We start from the raw sequence: 12,233 nt of genomic DNA, 5'->3' as shown, positions 1-12,233 counted from the left end.
ACCATGGACTAGTCGTTCTTTCTTAACATGTCTACCATTAAAAATTTTCCCCAAACTGCTTCCCAAGCAAAAAAAACAAGTTCTAAGAGGGGCATACGAATTCCAAATCTCTTTGGTTGGAAATAAAAAGCTATTCTCGACCCTTAAAGACCTATAATACAATTTGACATTACACTTTCCCCTCCCATCATTCTTCCAAACTAAGGAATCATCCCTTTCTTGAACCTTTACCGCAGAAATATGTTCCAAAAAACGAGTCATCTCCTCCAATTCCCAATCTTGGAAGGATCTTCTAAAGTGCACCTTGGACTATATTGAGTCATGAGGGAGGGTGGTAGGTGTTGGTTTGCTATGGAGTCGAAGTCTTTCGAGATTTCAGTTGAGGAGATTGGTGGGAAGTTACGTGGTATTATCTTGGAGAAAAGTAGAGGATTCTCCTCATGGATTAGGTTCGGCGAGTTCAGTTTAAGATGCTTGCTGGAGGGGGTGGAAGCATGTTGTAAGGAGGAAAGGTTTAGAATAGGTGCAAAAAGTCAAGTAGAGGAAGGAAGGAGTTTTAGATTGGAGAGACGCTCAAGCGAGGCGAGAAGGTTCATTATCTGCTCTGTTCGTGATGTGGAAGCAAAAAGGTTATGTTTAGTCTTTCCAGAGGGAAGGGGGATCCTAAGGGGTTGGGTTAAGCTAGCGGAAAAACAGCGTTCAATTGGTGTTGTTACCCCTGATGAAGCTAAGCGGGGTAATGGCCTTGGTGGAGTTAGAGCTAACGAGAATGGTGAAGAACAGGCTAAGGTAGAGGACGAGAGAAAGACCTTTGTTGAGGTGGCAAAGGCGAAGGCTGGAAGATTAGGAGACTCAGTGTGGCTCCAACTTAGGGGTAGTAACTTGAGAAGTAAGGAGGAGCAACTGGGGTGCAATCTAGTGGGAAGGTGGGGAGAAGAGGTAGCTTTGGTTCTGGATTTGGCTATGCTAAGGAGATGGGGGGTGCGCTTGTGGAATTTAAAAAGGGGAGTGAGCTTTTCGCATTTGGGCAGTGGGCTTTTTTTGGCAGAATTTGTGGATGCAAAGGAAGCGGAAAGGGTGTTAAGAGGGAGGGTTCAGCACTTTGAGGACAAGGTGTTTTCTCTGGAGAAGTGGGGACTAGAGGCAAGATGTTTTAGGGGCGGGGTTCAAGCTAATCAATATTAGGTGAGGGCACTGGGCTTGTCATTACACTTTTGGAATCGGGAGGTGTTTAGGGAGTTGGGGGATAGTTGTGGAGGGTTTGTTGTTGTGGACGACGACACAACTAACTTCGTGCAGCTGTAGTGGGCTAGGCTCTTAGTGAGGTCTGAGGGGAAAGACCTCCCTAGAACGTTGCAACTGGTGGTGGGTGCCTCTTGTTTTGCAATCCAATTGTGGTGGGAAGTGCCACCATGGGTGACAACGATGGTGCCGATGCACGAAAAGGAATGACCGAAGGTTAGAGATGAAGGGCAAGTGGATTCACGCACATGGAAAAGTGTGGGGCTGCACAGGCGCAAACACAAGCTGCAAAGGATGGAGCAGTGTGTTTCAGTGGTAAAGTCAGAGTAAGGGAGAAAGGTGTTGACTCTAACTTGCACGTTGTGGGTATGGTTGGGATTACAGTGGCAATTGCAGGAAAAGATGAGAGAGGGAAGGCACTCGTTGAGGAAAGGCATCCTTTTCCAGATGATGGAGAGGGGTTAAGTAAGGGAAGGAGTGGGCCCAAGGTTTATTGGGTAGGGTTTGACAAGGAGAGGGGTGGCCTGACTTTTGGAGCCCAGGAGCCTATCTCAATGGGCTTAAAGAAGGGTGGGCTTACGACACTTAAGGGCCTTAGGGTGGACCAAAATCTGATGGCCTTGGGGGCTGTTGGGTCTATGGAGGAGGGTCAGCACAGTTCTCCAAACTTAAGTAAAAAGGGTCCGACCCAGGCGACTAATGCTGGAACTTTAAAGGGGCTTAGGGCTCCTGAAGTTAAGGTCTCTGGTTTGGAATGGAGTCTCAACGAGGAGAGTCGCAGAGCTGGGTCAACTGCTCAGGCGTAGGGGATGTTTGTAGCAGATGAGTCACTGCTAAAGGAAGTCGCCAAGTACTCTTCTTCTGAGCCTCGCTCTTCTCTTAGCTTTGGGGGTTGGGGTTCTCCTTCTTCTTCTTCTTTCTCTAAGGGGGACAAAGCGATGGTGGTTGTTGATCGGGGCCTTAGGGATCTCGATGGGACGGCCATTGAGGGTGGAGAGGCGGTTGTTGATCCGTTGAGGGTAATATGGGCAGATGGGAGTGAGAGGGGAGCAGCATCCATTTTTTTGAGGGGGGGAGGGGGAGCAAAGGCGATGGTTGGAAAAGAGTTTCTAGATAGGGTTCTAGGAAATAGGTTGGAGGAGGATGAGGAGGGTGTTGCGGAGCCTTGGCTGAACAGTAGCTTCGTCACTTTCTGTCGATGCCTAGGAATGCCTTGAAAGGGATTTGAGGGGGAGATCTTGTTGCTTTTGAAAATGATGAAAGAAAGGAAAGAGCTTAAGGGCAATTTGGCTAGGAAGAGAAGGAAAGTCCAGAAAACCTCAAGATCTGAAAGGGAATTGAAAAAAATTAAGTGTTCGGTGAATTACAGTGGTGCAAAGAGGTGTGGGGGGGCACTACAACTTGCTAAATGAAGTCGAAGTCTTATGGTGTAGAGAATGGTGAGGGGAATTTTTTGGTTCCTTTATGAGGTAGAGGATTTTATCGTGGAATGTAAGAGGGGTGAATGACAATGAGAAGAGAAAAGTGATCAAGGCATTAATTAAGTCTCACAAGGTGGATTTAGTATGCTTGCAGGAGACTAAGATGCAGGAGATGTCGATAAGGATAGTCCGGAGCCTTGGTGTGGGTAGATGTTTAGAATAGGGGGTCGTTGATTCAAGGGGGGCCTCTAGTGGTGTGTTGGCGTTTTGGGACAATAGGGCGTTACATTCACTGGAAGTGGAAGTGGGAATGTTTTCAATCTCCTGTCGGTTCAAGAACTGTGAGGATGACTTTTGCTGGAATTTCACAGGGGTCTATGGCCCCACCCTAAAAAAGGAGAGGAAGCTTTTTGGGGTGAGCTAGGTGTTGTCAGAGGGTTGTGAGGAGGTCCTTGGTGTGTGGCAGGCGAATTTAATGTGATTAGGTTTCTTATGGAGTGTAGTAGGGGAGGCAAACTTAACTTTACAATGAGGAGATTCTGTGAGATTATCGAGGATTTAGAGCTAAGGGACCTACCTCTGCAGGGAGGTCCTTACACTTAACGGGGGGCCTAAACAATCAATGTAATTCTAGGCTCGATCGGTTTTTGGTTTTGGAGGACTAGAAAGGTCACTTTACAGGGGTTGTTCAGTGTGTCCTCCTTAAACCGATTTCGCATCATTCTCCAATTTTGCTAGATTGGGAGGGAGGGGGGAGTGGGGGTGAGGATAGGCCCAATGCCTTTTAGATTCAAGAACATGTGGTTGAAGGAGGAGGGTTTCAAGGATAAGTTGCAAGCTTGATGGGAGAGTCTCAATTTTAATGGAACTACTAGTTTTGTTTGGGGGCGAAGTTGAAAGCCTTGAAGCCATTACTGAGAGAATGGAACAAGAATGTCTTCTTTGGTAAAGTTGAAGTTAATAAGGCTTTGGCTTTGAATCAGGTGGAATTTTGGGACAAAGTAGAGGTTGCTCGGCCACTTGTTGTTCATGAGTTGGAAGCTAGGAGAGGTGCAAATGAAGATTTTAAAAAGTGGGTCCTCCTAGAAGAAATTTCTTGGTGGCATAAATCAAGGGAGTTGTGGCTCAAAGAGGGGGGCAGAAACACTAGATTTTTCCACAAGATGGCTAATGCGCACATGAGGAGTTCGATGGCACGGGTTAAAATCAATGGTGTGTGGTCAACAAAGGAAAATGAGATCAGAGAAGGGGTGGTGAATGAGTTTAAGCTTCTATTGTCTACTGTAGGAGGGTGGAGGCCCAGTATTAGTGGTCTGTCTTTTGCAAGGTTGGAGGCGGTTGATAGGGCAAGGCTAGAGGAGCCTTTTTCTAAGCAGGAGGTTTTCAAGGCTCTTAAGGGCTTTAGTGGGAATAAAGCACCCAAGCCTGATGGTTTTTCAATGGCTTTCTGGCAATCCTCATGGGGGTTTGTGAAGGAGGAGGTTATGGGGTTTTTCAGGGAGTTTCATGATCACAATTGTTTTGTCAAAAGTCTGAACGCAACATTCATAGTCTTGATCCCAAAAAAAGGGGGTACGGAAGATTTAAGGGATTTCAGGCCAATTAGTTTGGTGGGTAGGCTGTACAAGTGGCTAGCTAAAGTGCTAGCCAATAGATTAAAGCTGTTAGTGGGTAAGGTGGTATCCAAGGCCCAAAATGCCTTTGTGAAGGGTAGACAAATCCTGGATGCTGCCCTTGTTGCTAATGGAGTCATAGATTCAATTTTGAAGAGTAATGAGGGGGTGGTGTTGTGCAAGCTTGATATGGAGAAGGCGTATGATCATGTGGACTGGTCCTTCTTGCTGTCAGTTATGAGTATGATGGGTTTTGGGGAGAAATGGCTCCAATGGATGTAGTGGTGCATCTCTACAACTAGTTTTTTCATTTTGGTTAATGGGACTTCCTTAGTATTCTTCCAAAGTTTTAGAGGTTTAAGGCAAGGGGACCCACTCTCACCATACCTGATTGTGATTGCTATGGAGGCACTTAGTTGCCTTCTAAAGAGAGCTGTAAGTGGGGGTTTTCTGTTAGCCTGTAAGGTGAGGGGTAGAGGTGGTGAAGGGGCTCATGTATCCCACTTATTGTTTGTCGATGACACTTTGGTTTTCAGTGCGGCTACTCAGGATCAGATAAAGTATTTAAGTTGGACTCTAATGTGGTTTGAGGCCATTTCAGGGCTGATAATTAATTTGGATAAAAGCAAGTTAATCCCAGTGGGATGTGTGGAAAATGTGAAGGTTTTGGTTGCAGAACTTGGTTGTAAGGTCAGAAGTCTCCCCTCCTCTTATTTGGGACTACCTTTGGGGGCTCTTTTTAAGTTTGTGGCTGCCTGGGATGGAGTGGAGGGGAGGTTTTGAAAGAGATTGGCAATGTGGAAGAGAAAATATATCTCCAAGGAAGGGAGGCTCACTTTGATCCGAAGTACTTTGGCTAACTTGCCCATTTATTTTATGTTTGTGCTTACTTTGCCTAGGACGGTCAGATTGAGGTTGGAGCAAATTCAAAGAGATTTTTTGCGGGGTGGTGGGGCTCTTGAGCGGAAACCTCATCTTGTAAGATGGACACTTGTTTGCTTAGATAAAAGAAAAGGGGGTTTGGGGGTGAAGTGTCTTTCTTCTCTTAATAAGGCGCTTTTGTGCAAAAGGAGTTGGAGGTTTGCAAATAAAAGAGGGGCCTTGTGGAATCAAGTGATTAGGGGAAAGTATGGGGAGGAGCAAGGCGGTTGGTGCTCCAAGGAAATGAGGGGTGGATATGGCGTGGGGTTGTGGAAAGCAATTAGGAAGGAGTGGCATGTTTTAAGCAATAGAATCTCCTTTATGGTGGGCAGTGGTCAGAGGATGAGATTTTGGAAGGATAGATGGTATGGAGATTCACCTTTTTGTGTCGCTTTTCCTACTTTGTTTGCTTTAGCTACGTTCAAGGGCGCCTGGGTAAAAGATGTGTGGAGTTTCACCGAGGGAGGGGGGAGCTGGAGCCTGCATTTCTCTAGACCTTTCAATGATTGGGAGATGGATGAGGTGCACAGTTTTTTATTGGGTCTTAATGGGAAGAGTGTTCGGCAAGATGTGGAAGATAGGGTGCTTTGGATAGAGACTAAATGTGGAAAGTTCTCAGTTAAATCTCTCTACAAAGCCCTAAAATCTGGACCATTAGCCTCTTTCCCATCAAATGTCATTTGGAATTCATGTGTGTAGCCCAAAGTGAGTTTTTTTACGTGGGAAGCAACTTGGGGGAAGGCCCTTACTTTGGACCAACTTCAGAAAAGATGATGGCCTTTAGCAAATAGATGCTACCTTTGCCAAATGCATGAGGAATCGATAGATCATATCCTCTTTCACTGTGCCAAGACAAGGACTCTTTGGGGGTTATTTTTCACTCTCTTCAAGGTGCAGTGGGTGCTGCCATCCTCTGTTAAAATGACACTCTTGGGTTGGAACGGGTCTTTTGTGGAAAAAAAGAGAAAGAAAGTTTGGAGAGCAGGCCCTTTATGTATTTTTTTAGACAGTTTGGAATGCAAAAAACAAAATTGTATTTGAAGATGATGTGTTGTCCATTCAAAGACTTAAGAGTTCTTTTATTTATTTTCTTTGGTTGGAGATGAAATTGTTCATAAAATATGGTCTTCCGTCTTTAGTAGGTTTCCTTGATTGGGTTGGTTCTTGTTGAGGGTGGTTTTTTTTGGGCCCCTCTGCTTTCCAAGGTTTTTTTTTGTTCTAGCTGGGGAGGGGGGTGTTCCTTTGTTGTATCTTTTTGAGTTGTTATTTTAGCGTCTCTTTTCAATACAATTTCTTCTCTTTTACTTATCAAAAAATCTTCTAAAGTGCGCCAGTAATTATAGTTATCCAACAAGTTTCTGATTTTGTTTCAGACACCTTTGAATTTTCTAAGCTATGCTATTATATATAATATTAAACAAAATGTTTAGTTACATAGTTCCCAAGAAAAAATTTTATCATATGAATATGTGCCCATGTCTAAATATATGTAACAACCCAAAAATCATTAAAAGCATCATACTACTCATGTTCATCAATAACTCCATGAACTTCATATGATTTAAAAATACACAACACTCCATTGAATGCCTTTGATGAGGTAACTTTACATTAATTCACTTCACAAGTTAGAATGAATAAATACCTCAAAATAGAGTGCTTTATTGGTCAAAATAAGTTTTCCTGGCCATGCAACATTGTTCTCCCACTTTATGACCGGGCGCTTCCTGCTAGAACCAATACATATGATCCGCTCCCTGGAAAGCTGGGGGGATTCTTGAATCTCATATGATTTGCGTCCTTCGTGCACTCTACATCCAAAAACAAAAGGAGAGAGGGAGAGGGAGAGGGAGAGAGAGAGAGAGAGAGAAACACCGGTAGAAGATAAGAATAAACTCTGAAAGATTAACCTACATATGTAACTGACAAACCACGGAAATGGGTTGCATGCAACAAGACATAACCATAACATGACAGATTATAATCGTTTAAGCTTGGAAAATATCAACTAAGAGAAAAATAGCACCACCATGTGACTCTAATTCAAAAGATTTCTTAAAATATTGATTGAAAACAGCCAGTTGAAAAAACTAGTGCAATAATAATTTTGAAATATATTACTGAAACATTTGCACAGCCCATGGCAAGTCTTCAATTGCATGCCTCATTATAGACATATCCTACTTATTGCTTTACTTCAGAATTAATATCAATATTGCCCCTAATATTAAAGAAATTAATACTATAAGATATAAATTAACAGAGCCTCGTCCCAGATTCCCAATTACTTGATGTTGACTTCACGAATCCTATTTGCAATTCACTTAACCTAGGGTCATATCTTCAATTAAGTCATAAACCATTATGCTCTTTTCTCACAACCTCAACCTACAGTTTTTTTCTGGACGTACTCTCATCCTTACAGCAGATTTTATTTGAACAAAAACACTCTTTACCAGTGTCTTGTCATTTTTCTTCATTGCACATAAATAAACAAGTCTAGCCAACCTCTCATTTGTCCTCAAGCAGTCCTACCTCTTACTTCTCACAAGTACAATAATTCCTCAGTTTACTCTTTCTTGATTTCCCAAATTGTCCCAACATTTTCATGTCAATTATTCTATCATTTTATGGACATTTTGTTTGTTAACTCTCAAAAATTAAAGAACATGCCTGTGCAACTAACACACTCCCAATAAGTGGAATTGTTTGTAAATTTTTTTAATTTTTTTTTTTTTGATAGGTAAATTTTTGCCCCATTGGACTTTGAACCAGGAACCTCCCACAAACCCTCCCCATCCCTTTAACACTTGAACCAGGCCTCAAGAGCAAGTTTGTAAATTCTAATATTATTAAAAGGTTCCTATAAATTATGGGGATTGCACTCCTAAATATTATTTTATGGGAATTGTGCTCCTAAATATTATTTATATTATAAATTCTCATCCTATAACCAGTTTTGAAAGAAAAATATACATCAAATACAACCCAAAAACTCCCCCATCAATGCTGTAGGAGATTAAGATTACTTTTGTCCATGTGTCCTGGTGGCAGTTACACTGAAATAACTATGAAACTATATGATCCAAGTCCAGAAAAAATCTTCCATCACTGTTAAGCTGTAAAACTGTCCACCAATGATCCAGTGTCGGAACTCGTAAGGTTGCCTTATGGGTTAGACCCTGGTAAGATCAACAAATAAAGTGAAAAGATAGAGACCAGTTTTCCTCATTTCTCAACACACACACACACACAATAATAATAATAACAATTAAATTAATAAGTAAATAAATAATAAATTGTAGAGCCTCACTTGAAATCTAATGTGAACAAGCTTCTTTAATGATTTTATTATGATTAGAAATGAACAAATTCAACATTAACGGTTCATAGATCTTAAGAGAATTTGAAACTTCACAAATTGTAAAGGTTTCTTCAGATGATGATCATAAATGCAGCATATTGCAATAAGGTAATTAATTACCTTATATGAGAATAACAAGAGGTCATAACAATATACAGGATTATAAAGGGAATCATGACACTCACTTGAGAAGTTCATTAACATATGTACACCACAAACTTAAAGATATGCCCCGTTCATCACCAGCAAGAGCCTTGAATAGATTATGTGCAGTTGGCCGATCGGCAACACCAGAAACAGCAGGAGCAATACGAACAAAAGCCTCTTCTCCTACAAGCTTCCTCTTTAAGGCCAACAAGCAAATAATCTATTTTAATTCATAACTTCAGAAATATTATTATAGAATGTTGAAAGATAAATGTTTCCAACCAGTACACCCAAGCAATAGAATTAGACTTCACAAAACCTTTGCAAAACTTTTCAACAAACTTGTTTTGCTGCACCAACAATTTTCCATCCCCTCAAGCTCATTGAATCTTTATTCCAAAGATGTTATTTGCAATTCATAGATCATTCTTTTCAAATGCCTTGCTCAACCAAGCCTTTTAGCTCAAAATTTTCAAACTTACTCTTTGCAGCAATCAACATATGGTAAGCACAAATGTAAAACAGATGCAAAAACTATCATCAAGGATTTTGAAATAAAGACAACGATAACATACACAGCATGTGTACCAAACACAGTTAAAAGAAATAGTTTCTGGAGAATAAAATGATGATCTCGGAAACCTGTTCATGAATTTTTAGGAGTTGGGAACTAAAGAAGCACAAAACCAGTGATCCAACAATCCAATCTCTAGACACTAGAAGTTACAAGTTGCTTTAGAGGGTGGAATATCAGGAAGAGGAAAGAAAAGAAAAAAAAATGGAATTAACCTTAAAGGAAGCTTTCTCTAAACCAATAGCATTTGAATCATTTGCTTCATAGTAAGGATTCTCCCATGCGAGCATTGTAATGAAAATCAGTCTCTGGAATGCAGGTTCCTGTAAGCACCAAATTTATCCCAAAAAAAAAAAAAAACCCAACTGGCCAATCAGATAATTTAGTAAGTCCTACAGGTCTCACAAAAGATTATGATAAATCAATGAAAAAAAATAAGCTAGAGATAAATATGTAAGTCCCTAAGGTTATAGTTTTCAAAGCACTTGTATACAAACAGAAATAACTGTAAAATATAATCATATACACATAGTATATAAATACATATCTAAATCATCAGAACTTATGCTTAAGATAAATAGATAGTCCACATAGTATCTTTATAAAATCAGATGACACAAGCTACAACAGATAATGTCATGTCTTTACTATAATACCTTAACTAAAAGAAGGGAAAAAATAAAAAATAAAACTACACCTACTTTAACCATAATTAGAAGAAAACATGAGTAAGGAAAGTGAAGCTGCAAACTCTTGGAAGACCAGAGAAAATAGAAAGGAAAACCAGATGAAAGAAAGAAATGAATGCAATATGCTTATACTTAATCTACAAACCTTGAGGCAAGGATGAATATCAGAACTATCTCTTGACAAGAACCTAAAGCAGCAATATTCCACCAAATTACGGGCATCGTTATAGACAGTTTCAGGAACAAGTGCTCTAAATATTTTCTGCATTTTTTCCCCAGTCAATCCGTTCATCCTGCACATCTTAATTTCAAAAAGTCAAATGACAATCCCTTAATTAGTCTGATAGGTTGAGATAGTATGCTGTCACAAGCAAAAAAGTAAGCACAAAATAGCATCATTTATCAATAGATACTAATCTAAGAAACTTAAAAAACACAAATAAATAAAACTGCCAAGTATTGTCACCTGCTGAATTGCTCAATAGAAACAATAGCAGCCAATGAAAGGTCGCCACTGGGTGTGCTGCTCTGAATAGTTTGTTCTGGCACAAATACATCATCCATATCTTGAGTGTCAGACACATTTGCAGAGTCAGGCTTTCTACCATGACCAGTTCTTACCAATGGAGAAGTCACTTCATTCAAAAAGCTTTGAGTCTTCACAAGCCACATATTCAATTGTTCTTGCACAGCATCTGTTGAGAACATAAGGATTTGAAAATCCAAAACTAGAAGCAACATTAATGCAGTAACCGCATACCATCTCCCATGAAATCTCTAGCATCTTAGGACTCATACTAAGTTACAAGACAAACTAATCCTTAAACTTCAATCTCAATCTCCATCTTCTAGAATACAACTTTACATCTAACCCGGATAGACAGCTAAAGTTTTACAAAACTATAGGTTCTTAATGCAGCAACTACCAGGAAGACAAACCATTAGCATTCACAAATATGTTTATGATTTAATATGTTCAATATGAAATCCTGATTCTAATAAAATAAATTGTAATTGCAAGCACACACAAGAAAAACCAAATCTACGAGGTTTGGCTAGATTGCATATGGACTTTGGAAGGGAGGAAAATCAAATCCACTATTAACAATAAGAAGAAATACAGAAACTCTTAGCAGCCTCTCAACTCTCAACGTTTAACTCCACAACAATCATCAAATAAGCCTACCTGCCAACTACAATATATCCACCCACAGAAAAAGGAAAAGAGAATCATCTTGGGGACAGCAAATATCGGGTCTTTTCTATTGGTACCTCACCTGGGTCTATTGGCCCTCTGGCCTCTAGAGAAACTCTCTTACCGTGGTCCTTGACGTCCAATAATGAGTGTATGTTACATGGAGCCTAATGTCACAGATTAGCATATTGAATCACAGAGGTTCGAAAACCCCCCAGGATAATCATATAATGCCTACAATTCTGAATTATATTGAAGTTTATTGATCAGCTAAGCTCTTTAGTTGGGTTAAACCCTTATATGCTCTGGACTACTGTTTTTATGATAAAAATACATTCAATTCATTTCTGCATATGGACTTTACACTAATTACTGAAAATCAGAATGACCCAGAAGTTGAATCCAACCCAATACTCGGCCTTTATAGATACAAGAATGAAAATTGAAATAGAAACACAAAAGAAAAGAAGTTTATAATTCATATGGAAAAAAAAAAAACAGGACTCACGGGTATCAATGTCGCTTAATCTCCACCTATCACCCATAGACTGGACAACGAGCTTGAACCGGAGTTTGGGTCTTGCAGAGAATCCCACCTTGCAGAAATCCCGATGAGGGAAGAGAGGAAACAGCCCGGTTTTTGATGGGTTTAGATGGGTGATTGAGAATTTTGAATGCATCTTTTTTTCTGAGTCTTTTACAATTTTTTTTCCTCTTGCTTCTCAAATTAAATCTTGGCCTCGATTCATGAGTGATGTATGGAGAGAAAGGAAGAGTTGAGAAGCAAGGAGGCGTGCGGAACAGGGCTATTCACTGGTTTATGCGCACATGAGACATGTGCTTTTCCTCTGTAGATTTGCTCCTCCAATCAGGCACTCTAGACTTTTCTAACTTTCCAAACACTATTAATAAAAAAAATTTAAGTAGAAAATTAAATAGACTGATGTATGTCAAAAAGGACAAATAAGAAATAATTATTTTATTTGGTGTATTCCAAAAAGAATGTTCTCGAAATATTTTAATTAGAAAAATAAATTTTAAATATGATTAAATAAGAATATGGTATG

The 12,233-nt window shown here is 40.1% G+C and overlaps 1 protein-coding gene across 7 annotated transcripts in view; it reads right to left on the bottom strand.

Annotated features, from left to right (window-relative positions):
* The window catches only part of LOC100248070 (uncharacterized), a 37,957-nt gene extending 25,898 nt beyond the window's left edge, over positions 1-12,059 (bottom strand). For 4 of the 7 annotated variants that reach the window (XR_002031294.2, XR_002031295.1, XM_002273262.5 and 1 more), the window contains exons 1-6: positions 11,675-12,059; positions 10,438-10,666; positions 10,117-10,264; positions 9,498-9,605; positions 8,747-8,904; positions 6,843-7,008 (exon numbers count right to left, since the gene is read on the bottom strand). Coding sequence is in view for 5 of the 7 variants with exons in the window: in XM_002273262.5 (XP_002273298.2) it covers positions 6,843-7,008; positions 8,747-8,904; positions 9,498-9,605; positions 10,117-10,264; positions 10,438-10,666; positions 11,675-11,846 (981 nt within the window). In the remaining 2 variants the exon portion in view is untranslated. Of the gene's footprint in view, positions 1-6,842; positions 7,009-8,746; positions 8,905-9,497; positions 9,606-10,116; positions 10,273-10,437; positions 10,667-11,674 lie in introns of those variants that run through there. The other 3 variants (XM_010659491.3, XM_019223631.2, XM_010659490.3) reach the window with 3 other exon arrangements.
* Positions 12,060-12,233: the final 174 nt, after the last annotated feature.

This window comes from Vitis vinifera, chromosome 12, assembly GCF_030704535.1.
Source record: "Vitis vinifera cultivar Pinot Noir 40024 chromosome 12, ASM3070453v1".
NCBI lineage: Eukaryota > Viridiplantae > Streptophyta > Magnoliopsida > Vitales > Vitaceae > Vitis > Vitis vinifera.
Note: the sequence above shows the minus strand (reverse complement) of the source record. Positions and strands in the feature narration are given on the sequence as shown.